Source organism: Schistocerca cancellata, chromosome 4 (assembly GCF_023864275.1).
Source record: "Schistocerca cancellata isolate TAMUIC-IGC-003103 chromosome 4, iqSchCanc2.1, whole genome shotgun sequence".
NCBI classification, from domain to species: Eukaryota; Metazoa; Arthropoda; class Insecta; order Orthoptera; family Acrididae; genus Schistocerca; species Schistocerca cancellata.
Genome location: NC_064629.1, coordinates 892,556,563 through 892,571,334, shown reverse-complemented (window position 1 = coordinate 892,571,334; position 14,772 = coordinate 892,556,563). Strand labels below are relative to the sequence as shown.

The 14,772-nt window shown below is 43.4% G+C and overlaps 1 protein-coding gene across 1 annotated transcript in view; it reads left to right on the top strand.

The window, feature by feature from the left end:
• Nucleotides 1-14,772, top strand: part of LOC126185053 (uncharacterized) — a 904,507-nt gene that overhangs the window by 357,486 nt on the left and 532,249 nt on the right. Inside the window, exon 12 of the mRNA XM_049927811.1 lies at nt 2,206-2,283. Coding sequence (XP_049783768.1) covers nt 2,206-2,283 — 78 coding nt within the window. The remainder of the gene's footprint in view (nt 1-2,205; nt 2,284-14,772) is intronic.

The window sequence follows — 14,772 nt, the reverse complement described above, 5'->3', positions numbered from 1 at the left end:
AGGAAGACAATGCTGGCTAACAGACAATCAAACTCCGGTAATAATCCACACAGAGCGAGACCATATTTGTACTGAAAAGATTTTAATTTTTGTATGATGATAAATATAGCAGATTAATTCAGATTATTAGTAGGGTACTTGCTGTAAATTTAAAACAGAAATATGGGGACACAGTGAATCTCTGTATTGAATTTGAGTGAACACAAAATTCAGAAAATACAGGCCAGTTGTTTTAGGAATTAGTTGTCAGCATAAAGTGTGCAATAGAGTCAACTCAAGCTAACAGAAATTTTGATACGTAATTGTTGGAGCACGTGATAGAGTACTGCAGGACTTTATATGCTGGGTAAAACACGTAGGTAAGGAAAAAGTAAATGTAGATTTTTGTGGACACAGGACAGGAAAGTTTTGTAAAGAGAGACTGAAGGAAAACAGTCAATTCAATGGATACAAGAATTGAAAAGTGCAATTATTTTCAATTCTTAGTGACACCTTGAAAGAAAACAGGGAAAATGCATTTAAACTGACAGTGGACTTAGCTCATCTGCAGAGCAATGGAATATCAGTTGCAAAAATCAAATGAAGATTTGAAGTATAATTGTCCTTTGAACAATAAAAAATAACCGTGAAGAGGGGCTCCACATTCTAGATTTGACAACAAAACAAAACATTTAATGAAGCAGACTTGTAATAAGTAGCATTTTAGAAAAACTTTAGTAAGGTAAACTTGACACATTCATTTGAAAGAAAAAATAAAAATCGTGTTAATAAAAGAGAACTACAAGTGGAATATAGTTTAACACCAAAATTCTACAACAAAGGTGAACAACAAAAGTAGTTAAATTCATCACATGACAAAGATCTATACAGTAGATGATAGAGGTTACCTTTAAACACCTCAAACTCTTCAGAAATACATTAACTTCCTACATAATACAAATAGGAGTGCACCTGGGCCATCCTCAAAAATTATTAATGGTGATTTATTTATTTATACGTCTCCACACTGTTGGAGAGCTGGAATGACATTATTGCACAAAAGACGCTCATAACGCCTACCAGTGATGGTATGGGGAACAGGACCTGAAACTCCTGTCACTTCGAAAAAATTTGCCGCTATGGTAAATGATGCTGTAATCTATCACTACATAGTGACTGCTTCAGGCTGAAGAGGTACTGGTTGATTTGCATGTGGATTTTCCATTGCCCATATTCTATAATTCTGTATATTCACATATTAAGTGAAGTGGGCTTCATCTGTCTATAAAATCTTCCACAGCCAATCATTGTCCACATCCATGTGAACAAGAAATTCTAAAGCAAAGGTCTCCCTTGCTGGCAGGTCAACTGGAAGCAACTCGTGCACATGCGTTATTTCCAATGGATAGCAAAGAAGAATGTTTCATAAGATTTTACGTACCATGCTCAGTTGTATGTCCAGTGTTTGGGCAATTCTCCATGCAGTACACTTTTGTACACCACCAATTGTCTCCTCCTGCACTTCTGTGACCACTGCTTCCACGCACATCGAATCATTTCATTTCCAGCCTCTACCATGTTGCACACCATAAGAACCCGTCTTTTTGAATTTCTGAATTATTTTCTCCAGACCCATGACAGTCATCAGACCAATGCCTTTTTTCAAACCCTTCAGAGTCCGGATTGTCTGCAGAGCAATGTGTGCACAGTCATCATTCTTGTAATACAGCTATAGAAGCAGAGTGCAATCCTGCATTGAGACAGTCATGGCAAATGTTGTACATGTGAAAGGTGGAAAAACCATGTACCTGTCGTGTTTATACCAACTCCAGAGGTTCGCACACATGACAGGTGTTTTTATTGATGTATTGTTACATACAGCACCATCTATTGATCAAGTTTCATACTATTTCTTCTTCTTCTGCTATATGTTTTCCCTCTTCTCTGATAATGTTCAATTGCAATTTGATGTCATTCTGACCAGTGGTGTATTTTCTACAGCGTTTTGCAAGCTTAACTCTAATTATAATCACCCTGTAGTAGATGATGATGATCCTGATTTTGTGTTCATAATCCTAATTTATAAAAATTGCACCAGGTAGTGTTCATTTCTGCCAGTCACATGGCTATGATATTGCATTCATTTCCTTTCCTTTGTTTACAAAAGTTAGAAAATGTTCTTGATAGCTGCTTAGTTACATTGACCAGTGTTGTATTTTCTAACAGGTGAACCATATGCTGAGTCAGCTAGACAGAAGAAATATTTTAAACCCAGCTGGTGGCACAGAGACCACAATGAATCAGGTATATATTCATTATACCTATGCTGTAGTCATGGTCGCAGTTAGTTTTTCGCTTATGTGATTTCTATAAATATTGACAGGGTAATGCTGTCAACTGTGTTTTGTATAGTGTGAACCTATAATTTGTCTCAGATTCGGGAAAATATTAGTTATACTTCCTAATGAGATTGTTTGATATTTGTCATAATGGATTTGTTAGGAAGAAATGAATGTGAAGTTTGGGAGTCAGCCTTAATTAATTCTATAACCACAATGCATGCGTTTGAAAGTTCCTGGTTATTGAGATAATTTTATTTCAAATTATTATGAGTCTGTGAGAGTTATTCACTTTCCGAGGCAGGTGTATAATAACTAGAGTCCACATTTCTGTGTAAACACAAGTTGCATGAATTTTTGCATGTGTGGCCATTTGCTGGGTAAATGTATATTTTGAAGATGGTATGTATTGGGACACTTGTAATGCATGTTAAATCACATTTATGACCTTTTTTTTGCAATAAAGTTTGTGACACCATCTTTTATTGATTTATCCATATGAACTACACCAAGATGCAGAACATAAGCAATTGTGCGAATTTGTTGTAGTTTGTGAACTTCATAGTGAGCTCAGTTGCCCTAGTTCAGCTCTTTAGTTGTCGGTAGAAGTCAATATACTTCGCACCAGTAAAATTAAATTAAAAAAGGGTATTATTATTATTGTTGTTGTTGCACAATGCTGCTCCATATGTGATGGAGGCTGGGAAAGCTACTACATTTTTTTTTTTGTCATAACTTGAAGTGTCAAATATTCCTGGCCCATGCGCTACATCATGTAACTGAAATGGTTCAGAATGGTTCAGATGGCTCTGAGCACTATGGGACTTAACATCTGTGGTCATCAGTCCCCTAGAACGTAGAACTACTTAAACCTAACTAACCTAAGGACATCACACACATCCATGCCCGAGGCAGTATTTGAACCTGCGACCGTAGCGGTCACACGGTTCCAGACTGAAGCGCCTAGAACCGCACGGCCACACTGGCCGGCAAACTGAAATGGCACTCTAAAATTTGATTCTGTGAATGCTCTGTTACAATGATACAAACAAGGAAAATTGATTCACAAAATCCAAGGTATGAAACTGCTGACAACAATAAGTCATATGCTGGCTTTTTTTTTTTTTCAATTGAAGGTACTCTTAAAAGCACTTGTCCATGTTGTTGGATTTAGAGATATTCTTCCAGATTTAGGTGTGCCCCCACAACCTTTTTAACCAGGTGCAGTACCTGGATTAATGCTGCCGCTTTTTACTGTGGTAGTTCTGATTATGTTGTCAGTAAGAGACATTGAATTCCTACAGATCTATTGAAGATGACGTCTCTCTGCTTCATTCTTCTGAAAAGCCTTAAGGTACTGCAATGTAGTTTTTTGCTTCATTTTTCCACTGTAGGTTTTTGAGGTCACTAATGCAGTTTGCATTAAAGACATGGTAGTGATATTCAAGGAAACAGATATGAGGCAAGACAACATTTACATCATATCAAATTTTGTGCGTTTTCCTTTGGAAATACCAAAGTTGCGACCACAGCCAGAACTCCAGACACTTATTGAAAATGTTAAAAATCTTTGCACTCATCCTGTGGATAAGTGGGTGTTGCTGATTTTAAGATAACGAAGTTATCAGATCATATCCTGATTATGAGTTTACAAAGAAGACAAATAATATTTTCTAGCAAAAGTGTAAAAAAACTATCAACTTGACCATACTTTGTCAAACATTTCTTCACCTAAGTATGCATCTGTCACTTCTTGTGACATAGAAACATCATTTTCTGTCATATATTTTAATTCTTTATCTGCCCTTATTAATTGTGTTTAATGATATGACATTGCGTGAACATGTGCACTTTTTACGATTTGATAGTGCGTGAAAATCTGGCCTCTAGGAATAACATTATGAGTAATTTAATACGTAAAGATATTAGCTCAGCAAATAATTTAGGTGATGAGTCACTGATAGAGACATAAAGAAGACAAGATGTGCTTGCAAGCTTTCAGATAAAGTCTGGCACATTGTTTAATCAGCTAGGAAGTTTCAATACTACACACACTCCCATGCAGAGTGAAAAATATTGTATATATAGTCAAGTATAAGACAATAAGACAACCCTGAATTTAACATGAGCTCCCCCCCCCCCCCCCCCCCCCCCCCTTTTATGAGTGGTTTCTTGGGAAAAACGCACTCTGACTAATCAAATTTACAAACTCGTATTCATGAAAGGGATATGTCTAAATAGTTAACATTATGCCTATTCTGTATTTATCCAATTTATTTAATGTTGACATTTTGATACGATATGGGGAAATTAAATAAAGAAGAGGAATTTATTGTAATTATACTCTGCATTCTCTTGCTATTGTATCTGTAATCCTATACTTCGTGTTTTTCAGCAGGTCAGTTGGTCAGGTCTTGTAAGTGGGCATCCATTGCTGCAGTTAAATAGCAGAACAGGAAATTAGGTAAAATAAAGAGAATATATTCAAATTTACAGTATACAAGGGGCATGCCTAGGGTTGGAATTTATCAGGTTTAGGCCAGTTTAGGAGGTTGAACAACTAATTGAAATGGGCAGTAGAAGGGGACGTGGTTCATGTGAACTTAATTTACTTTTATGGCCAGTCATGAAACGTTGAACTTCAGGCTTTGCCTGCCATGAAAGATGTCAGTTTTGCTTGAGGTCTGGACCACAAGAGAGTGAGGCAACCATGTTCTGCAATGCACAATGCTCCAGCATCCACACATGTGACCTGTATCCCACGCACGCTGTTTGCCCAAACCAATGGTGTGAATTCACTAGCAGTTTCAGCAGAGGGCTGAGGGCATCTCTTGTCAGCAGTGTGAACTGGATGGAACTGCGTTGGTTCTGAAAGGCTGGCAATTTTTGTCATGTATGTACTATGGAAGTTGCTATGGGAGCAAACTTGTAAAGATTTGGCTGGGGTCTTCTAAATAAAATTTTTTAAACCAGTTGCTTAAAATATTGCTTGACTTGCTGCCCCTTCCCGAGGAATGGTGACTCACATTGTTTACAAAAGGATGTCAGTCACTGCCGGAAAGACGTTTTGCCCCAGTGGGAGCCTTAATGCTGTGGGAGGCTACTGTTACAATTTTATTCATTTAGTGTAAGTGGCAGGGGACTTAGATGTAGTCAAGTTTATCGTATTTCATGAATTAAGAAAACAGTAAAATATTAAATGTTAAGATTTTGTGCGGCAATGCAATAGCTTCTGTAATAAATGAAATCATCATCGTCCAGATTATCAGTTCTTAAAATATATGAAGTTCAAATCATTCCAGAAAGATTCGCAAAGGAGGAATGAACTATTGTGGTTTATGTTAGGTTGAGGAGAAAAAAATCTATTATTAATTTACTGTTTCAGTAGTAAACTCACTGTCATAGAAAGCAAATGCTGCCCAAACTGGATCAGCACTGATCTTTTAATGGTTTACAGGCCCCTCCTAAAATGTGTAGTTGTTTGTATTGTCTGGAAAATATTAATCTCCTTTCTACATAGTTGATCTAATACCAAAATATTAAATGCAACAACAGCATGACAGAATACTTAATTCTGTAACAATTAAAGTATTTCGGTAAAAAACATAATAAATCAGCTTACTGCAGAACATTAACACGTGGTGTGGGTTATAACTGGACTAAGTGCATTTGGAAAAGGGTATTAACCTAAGTAAAAACTTGCTATGTCATCTGACTATTTTTGCAGCTAGTAGCTGCACAAAGTTTCTCAGAGTACAAAATATTAACACAATTCAGTAAAATGGAGGTGTCACTTACTAAGTTGTAGAGATGGGGTACCATAAACCTCGTATAACCCAACCCTTATCTATATTAACTCAAGTTAAAATAGAGAAGTACAAAGCCCTTTTTTATACCGACAAATTCCTGCAGTTACGGGTGAAATCAGGGGATAGCAAAGGCTGCACATAAAAACCCATGGATTTATAATATTATCATTCTACCTACTCAATTTACATTATCTTATATCACATCATAGAGTAACAGTCCTTCAAAACATTGTCCACTATGGGATACTTAGGCATACAGAGAGAGAGAGAGAGAGAGAGAGAGAGAGAGAGAGAGAGAGAGAGAAGTATTACACCTAGATCGGAATTCCACAGTAGTTTCGACAGGAAAAAAATTGTAGCATGAACTAGCCAGACCAGCTAATGAGTTATCACTGCCTTAACTTGGATACATCATTGGAAATGGCCAATGCAGCTGCATCACAGTGAAAATCTCAGAAAAGCAAAAGGAAATATATACCTATTCATTTAAAAACCATTTTAAATTACCTCATGGGATACTAGTGTGTATGTATATCGCTTAGTTTTACACGTGAATTCATTAGTAAAAACTGAGACAAATGATAATTAACAAGGTAGAAATGTGACCAAGTAGTGGTCTGAAGGGTGACTTGTCTGACTAATAATAAAGGTCTCAAAATGGGTAGCTATAATTAATATTTCTCATAAGTTAGTGCTCAACATAGAACACAATATTGTCCAGCTGCCAAATGAGGATCTCGTATGACCTTAAATATTTGTGGGATGAGTGCACTTTGTGTAAGGGTTTTGTAGTCATAACACAGTTTTGACTTACACTCATTAATTGTGGAAACCACATAGTGCTTTAAATGCTTATCTAATTAACAGAAGCACAAAATAAAATCATCAGTTTGTGTCACATCAGTACATTACATTTATAAAAAGAACGTAAGGCAAAAGTACTTGAGGGGCCAGATATGTAATAAATTGTTAATATCTATTAGAATTACATAAAAATACTGTTCATTAACTCATGAAAACCATGGTTTGACCCTAAATCCCTTTAGCAGCAAACCACAGGAAAAGTTTTTAATTGACATTAATTTAAGGAGATAAAATATGAAAATTCACCAAGAAAGTACAAGATATAATGCTCAGAGCAAACATAGATTTAATATTTTTCCAATTAGTGTCACTCAACTGCAGTGTTTTACAAACAACAATTATCAACAAACTGTTCTCCATAATTAAAATTACAACCTGAAAAAATGAAGGAAAAGTCCAGAACAGCTCATGTTTGATTGTCAATCGAAAATGAGGATAGGTTACAACCATTTTTTTTCCTCTAAAATGACAAAGTTCTGGAGAAACTATCTCTCTTGTCCACTGATCTTAGAGTTTACTGTTTTCAGATTATCATAGGACTGTCACATGGCATAAAAGAAGCTTGTAAAACAACATTGTAGGCATGGAGAAACACAAGCCAAACTCTAATAAAAATAATTCCCTATCCTCATCCATCCGTAACACTTCACATGAGGAAAATCATGTTAATAAAAGAGATCTACAAGTGAAATATAGTATAACACCAAAATTCTACAGAGAAGCTGAACAACAAAAGGAGTTAAATTCATCACATGACAAAGATCTATACAGTAGATGATAGAGGGTACCTTTAAACACCTCAAACTCTTCAGAATACATAAATTCGTACATAATACAAATAGGAGTGCACCTGGGCCATCCTCAAAAATTATTAATGGTCACTTCTTTATTTATTTACACATCTAGTTCTGTAGGACCAAATTGAGGAGCAAATCTCCAAGATCATGTAATGTGTCAGTACATTAGATTTGTGGGTTTTTATGGCTATAGTGACGGTCCACACACCAAAAAATACCAACTTATTACGTTAAGGCACTTTTATTACGGTTCGTTTATTCCAGAGACACAAGAAAAACAATGCACAATTTCACTACATGTGTACACCCTCCAGACGCAGACAGGAATGACCCAAAGAACTTCAAGTCCCCAAAGATCTTTTACTCTGCTCTTCGCCGGTGAAGTTACTGGCAGTCGACTGTCGCCACAGAGCCCCCCCCCCCCCCCCCCCCCCCCCAGGAGTGCGGAGCACTGGTGGACGGACGTGGGTGTCTTCCTGTGTAGTGGCGTTGTGGGATGCGCTAAGTGTCCATACTGTCTGTGCAGGGTGGACTAGCGCTCGTGTAGTCCGCCATCCAGTGGGGGGGGTCGGACTGGTCGACCTGTGCGCGTGAACTGGACGGGCACAGGAGATGTTGTTGCAGTACCGGCGGAGAGAGGGATGCGAATCTTGAGCACCCCGTCGGTGCTGAACGTTGCGGTTATGGCAGCCGTATCCACCCCATTTGGGATAGGGACTGTGCGCAGGATGGTGATGTGTGACGTGGGTGTGGACCCACGTGAGGTGTCCCCTATGCGGAGGACGAAGATGGATCCCTCATGGAGCTGCAAGGAAAGCTCGTCGCGTTGGCACTCAGAGGCATTGATTGCGATGCAAATTTCGTCGGCAGTGGATGTAGGGTGCACTAGGGTGGGTGGGGGCGAAAAGTAATGTAGTTCAGGAGAAACCTTGGAACACTCTGTGGAGGTATTGGGTATCAACACTTGGGACGGTGTAATGTCACACGCAACATGAGGTTGAGCCTGAGGTTGTGGATTGTCACACGCATTGCCTGTTTGGAACGAGGGTAGCATATCATCGTACGCAACCGCTGAGTTGCCCTCGGGTGTAGGCTCGGTGCCATTACGATTGTGGTGGGACGCAGGGGGGTGAGTGGTCTGTGTGGGGTCGGGGTCGTCACCATCTGATGAAAGAACACTAGACTCGGGGGGAGGTGTTACAGATTCTTCGATCGTCCAGGCTGGTTTCACGCGTTGGAGGGAAACTGTCTGCTGGCGACCACTGACAAGAATGTCCATAGTATTGTCCCTGCGAGACACTACTCGATGTGGGCCAGAGTAGGGTGGTTGTAATGCCGGTTTGACCGTGTCATCCCGTAACATAACGAACTCACAAGAGTCCAGTGCCACATGCCTGAACACGCGAGGGCGGGTATGTGGCCGTGGAGGAGGCGTGCGGATCGCGGCTATGTGTGTCCGGACCCGTTCAACTAGCATGGGGAGGTCGGACAGGTCGGTGATTGCTTCGTCGTTGACGAACTCTGCAGGGAGGACTAGGGTCTCGCCATACAGTAACTCTGCGAGTGAAGCCTGGAGGTCTGTCTTGTAAGCCGTGCGTATTCCTAGCATAACCCAGGGAAGGGCATCGCACCACTCACCACCATGGCACATGAGTGCCGCTTTCAGCGTTCTGTGCCACCGCTCGACCAGTCCATTGCTCTGTGGGTGGTAAGCCATAGTGCGGAATCTATCCACCCCACAGAGGACACAGAGTTTGTTAAACAGCAGGGATTCAAACTGTCTTCCCTGGTCGGTGGTGATGGATGTAGGACAGCCAAATCGGGCTATCCAGGAGGATACAAATGCGCGTGCTACGGAATCTGCTGTGATGTCCTGCAGGGGGATTGCCTCCACCCAACGTGTAACGCGATCAATGCCGGACAGGATGTACCTGAAACCATCCGACATGGGTAATGGTCCCACGAGATCCACATGTACATGACGGAAGCGGCCTTTCGGGATGTCGAATTTACCTAGACTGGGTTGTGTGTGCCCGCCAACTTTGCTGCGCTGGCACTGTAAACAAGCACGGGCCCAAGTACGACAATCCCTCTTCACACCTGGCCACACAAAGCGTTCTGTAAACAGGCGCGTAGTAGCCTTAGCACCAGGGTGTGCCAGGTTATGTAAACTACTGAACACTTGGCGACGTAGCGCAGGGGAAACAATAGGCCGAGAGGTGCCCGTGGAAGTATCACACCACAGTGGCTTCGCCGAGCCCGGTAGGTTGCACGAAACGATCTGAAGGGAAGTATCTGGGTCCTGTCGGAGGTTGTGCAATTCGGTGTCACTGTCCTGTAAGTGGGCCAATTCATCGAAATTAATGGGGGATGAAATTGCAGTGATACGTGATAGGTAATCAGCCACCACATTTTCTGACCCTCGAATGTAACGGATGTCTGTTGTGTATTGGCAAATTAAGTCCATTTGCCGGAACCTACTTGGGGGAAGGTCAGTAGCGGGGTTACGGATAGCCTCCGCGAGGGGGCGGTGGTCCGTGAAGATTGTTATATTCCTTCCTTCAATGTCTGTGCAGAAATATTTTACAGCTTCGTAAACTGCGAGCAATTCTCTGTTGAATGCTGACCATTTACGTTGAGCTGTAGATAATTTTTTGGAAAAAAAACGGAGCAGTTGAGTCTTGTCATTGACATGCTGTTGTAGGACTGCACCGATTGCGAAATCACTTGCATCCGCTGTAATGGAGATGCAGGCATCTGGCAAACGATGGGCGAGAGTGACACCATGTGCTAACGCTGATTTAAGGTCTTCAAAAGCTCTCACCATGCTGTCAGACCACGGTACTCGGCGACTGCCTGAGGTTTGTTTTCCGGCCAATGCGTCAGTCAAAGGGGCTTGAATTGCTGCCGCCATCGGCAGGTTACGACGGTAGAAATTGACAGTTCCTAAAAACCGGCATAATTCGCGAAATGACACTGGGAGAGGTAGCTTACGAATGCAGTCAACCCGCTCCTGCGGAGGGCATATACCATCCGCGGAGACTGTGTACCCCAGAAAAGTGACAGCGGTGCAGCGGAGTTGTGGCTTGTCATTATTGATCTCGACTCCGTTACGTGTCAATAAGTCCTGTATTGTGGCCAGGTGGAGTTCATGTTCTCTGTCAGAGGGGGAGAAAATTAGTATGTCATCGAGGTATGCATAGCAATACGTGCAGTTAAAAAGAAGTGAGTCTATAAAACGCTGCCAAGTTTGGGCCGCGTTTTTGAGACCATAAGGCATGTAACAAAATTCGTACAGGCCAAAAGGTGTGATTACTGCTGTCTTTGGAATGTCACTCTGTTCCATTGGTATCTGTAAATATGCCTTGCGGCAGTCCAAGACACTGAAGATGCATGCTCCGCTAAGTACTTGTGCAAAGTCTTGTATGTGAGGTATCGGGTAATTGTCTAATACCGTCCGTGCGTTGAGGCGACGATAGTCGCCGCACAGGCGCACAGTGCCGTCCTTTTTGGGAACTAACTGTATGGGGGAGGACCAGTTACTGTCCGATGGGCGGACAATGCCTGTCCTTAGAAGTTCCTCCACTGCGGCTTTAGCAAGGCGTAGTTTATGTGGTGGCAGTCGGCGCGCTTTATGGCGTACTGGAGGCCCATCTGTCGTGACAATTTTGTGAGTCGTGCCATTCGTAATAGCGTTCAGCTTGGCTGGCAGACTCATTTGGGGGCCGTCATGAACGGGGATCGGTAGCACACGAGAGTCACTAACCTGATGTGCCAGGGAAGCAGTCTGCTTCGGTGTCGACAAGGTTCCACGAGGTGCATCTCCGGTGTCAGGTGGTGGCGGCGTTGGCAGGCGTTGTATGAGGCGTCGTGCCTCGGTGAGGGCTTGCGTAGCCGATGATCTGGCACGGTTCCGTTCGACGTTGTGAGGACGGAGATCGTCGACTGCAGGGCGTTCAGGTTGGGGATGGGCGGTAGAAATCGTGAGGCTGTCTGCCGATGAGGAGCACTTGATGGGAGCTGTGCCCAGGTCGTCGGGCAGCCGAGGGGGAGGGGGGGCCGAAGAGGCGACTGAACATGCAATTTGCGTGGACGAGGCGTGGTGCAATAATGCAGCTGACTGAAGATCTGGAGACAGTCCGAAGTGAAAAAGAAAGTCGATGTCTAATACTGGATCTTCGACATCAGCCACGTAGAAGGACCAAGTGAACTGTTTACCAGGTATGAGTTCAATAGGTAGCTTTGCCAGGCCCTCGACTCGAAGTGTCGACTTATTTGCTGCTTGAAGGGACAGTTTGGTTGATGTCATGTCCTTTACAGAAAATGTGGGAGATATGACACTAACGTCTGCTCCGGTATCGACGAGAAAATACCAGCGGGAACCTACATCCAAGGCGTACAACGTCCTCGTGGGGTGGGGGATCTGACAGAATGCAATGTCTGTGGGCGCCCCTGCCTGTATCCGCGGGCCGTAGCGCCTACAGCGGCCCGCGTGCGGCGTTTGGGAACGCGCAGGGCGGACGGCAGTTGCGAGCGGCGTCCCTGAAAGTGGTGTGAAACCAGCATATGCGTTATCTGCTAAACTTGTCCCGCCAGCCGAAGCGTCAGGTGGGGGGAAGGCAGGGCGGGCAGGCGCTAGCCCTGTTGGGGTGGGGAGCAGCTGTTGCCGACCCGCTGGCGGTTCCCGGTCTTGGCCGCTAGGTGACTGCTGTTCCGTGCGCTGTCCGCGATACGCACGCGCCCGGCCTCTACAGCCCGACGGTGGAAGTATACACACAGGGTTACCAACCTCGGCGGTGTTAGACACTGTGCTGTGTCGAATAATAGCGTATGCCTGATCCGCCAGCCGTAGTTTATCCTCGAGTGACGCTGCGGTATGTGGGAGCAAATGTAACTGTAGTTCTTGTGGTAGCTTCACCAACCACAATGCCCAGAGCGCTAAGTTCGGCAGAATCTCAGTACCGACCTGTGCACGCAAGCGTCGCCACAGCTGTGAGGGTGTTCTGTCGCCTAAAGTCTCGTCGTAAATTATATTGTGAATAGTATCGGCCGGCGGACGAGAGAGACGTTCGATAAGTAATGCGCGAGCAGAGGCATATTTGTTGCTCTTAGGAGGATTCAGCAATAAGTCACTGATGAGATCAGGGTGGTCGTGCAGATGGTTCACTAAACACACGAAACGTGTGCTGTCATCCGCAATACCGTGTATGTCCAACATATTGTCCACCAAGGTAAACCACGTCACTGGGTTGTCCGGTTGTAACGGCGGCAGCTTCGGAAAACGGCCGGGGGTCAGTGTTTGCGGGGCTGTAGGAGGGGCACGAAACGCACGGGGATTCTGCACGGTGTTCACTGTGTTGCGTTGAACGTCCGTTAACTGTGTAGGCGAGACGTGGTATCCAGTCCATGTAGGCACGGAATCTGTGCGCCCAAACGACAAGCACGGCACGGCAGGCGCGGGCGGAATCTCGAGCAGAGGCGCGAGATCGCGATTGAGCGCCGAGTGACGGGGCGGAACCACAGCAGGTGCGTCGCCCGAGGTGTGCGCGGGGCGGCTGGACGGGTAGGCGTATTAATGGTCCGGCGCGGTTGGCGCGAGTGTCCCTTCGACCGGCGCGAAGGGAGGCACGTTAAACGGCAGCCGTGCATGTGGACCCAGAAACTGGCCGGCCGCGTGGTCCATGCTGTGCGGTAGAAACTCGGGGTTTCCGTGGTCCTGTGCTGGTGGGGCATTCTGTTGAGCGTAGAATGCCGTAGAAGGTGTCTGCGACGATGTGGTATGCCGGCCGAGGTTAGAGTCGTCCGGCCAGGCGAGGCAAACACGGGAGATACGAACATTCCCGGTGTATTAGTGGCACACGGGGTGAAGCATTGCGCTTCACAGTCGAATGTCCATTCTGTGGTCGCGGCGTCGTGCACTGCCGTAAAAACTGAAGGCTGCGACATTGTCTATTGGCGCGAAACCGGTGATACACAGTGAGCGACTGCAACGTATTTTCGCGACTCAGGGTCACCAATGTGGGTTTTTATGGCTATAGTGACGGTCCACGCACCAAAAAATACCAACTTATTACGTTAAGGCACTTTTATTACGGTTCGTTTATTCCAGAAACACAAGAAAAACAATGCACAATTTCACTACATGTGTACACCCTCCAGACGCAGACAGGAATGACCCAAAGAACTTCGAGTCCCCAAAGACCTTTTACTCTGCGCTTCGCTGGTGAAGTTACTGGCAGTCGACTGTCGCCACAGATTACAACATAAGAGTAATAACAGATGAAATAAAATCTTTATGAAGCCAAAATGTCAAGTCATAAGTTTGAGTAAATGCAATCAGCAATTTAAAATAGGAACCAGTTTAATTTTTCAAGCAACTTCTTGACAGAATAGAAGGTGTGACCCATGACAAAACTCATCAGTTTCGATTTGAATGGGTGTGGATTACTGCTAAGATTTTTGAATTCTTGTGGTAGCTTATTGAAAATGGATGCAGCAGTATCACAAAAGTTAAGGAAGTGCAATCCAAATGCAGATTGTATTTATTCCTAGTATTAACTGAGTGAAAGCTGCTAATTCTTGGGAATAAGCTGACAACAGTAAAGAATATATATATTGAGACCCCAATGTCAGAATTGCCAGACTTGTGAACAGGGGTCAACACGAGATTCGCAAACTTACACCACTTATTGCCCAAAATATCCATTTCTGAGACAAAAATATCTTTTGAGAATGAGAAGAGTTACCACAAAATATAATATCATATGACATCAGCAAATGAAAATAATCAAAGTAGACTAATTTTCAGGTTGAATGATCCTTATTTCAGATACTGTTCAAAAAGTAAAAATGGCAACATTTAGCCTTCGAACAAGATCGTGAACATAGGCTTTCCACGACAGTTCAATATCTATCTGAACACCTAGAAATTTGAACTGTTCAATTTGACTAATCATATGCCCATTATGTGAAATTAAAACGTTA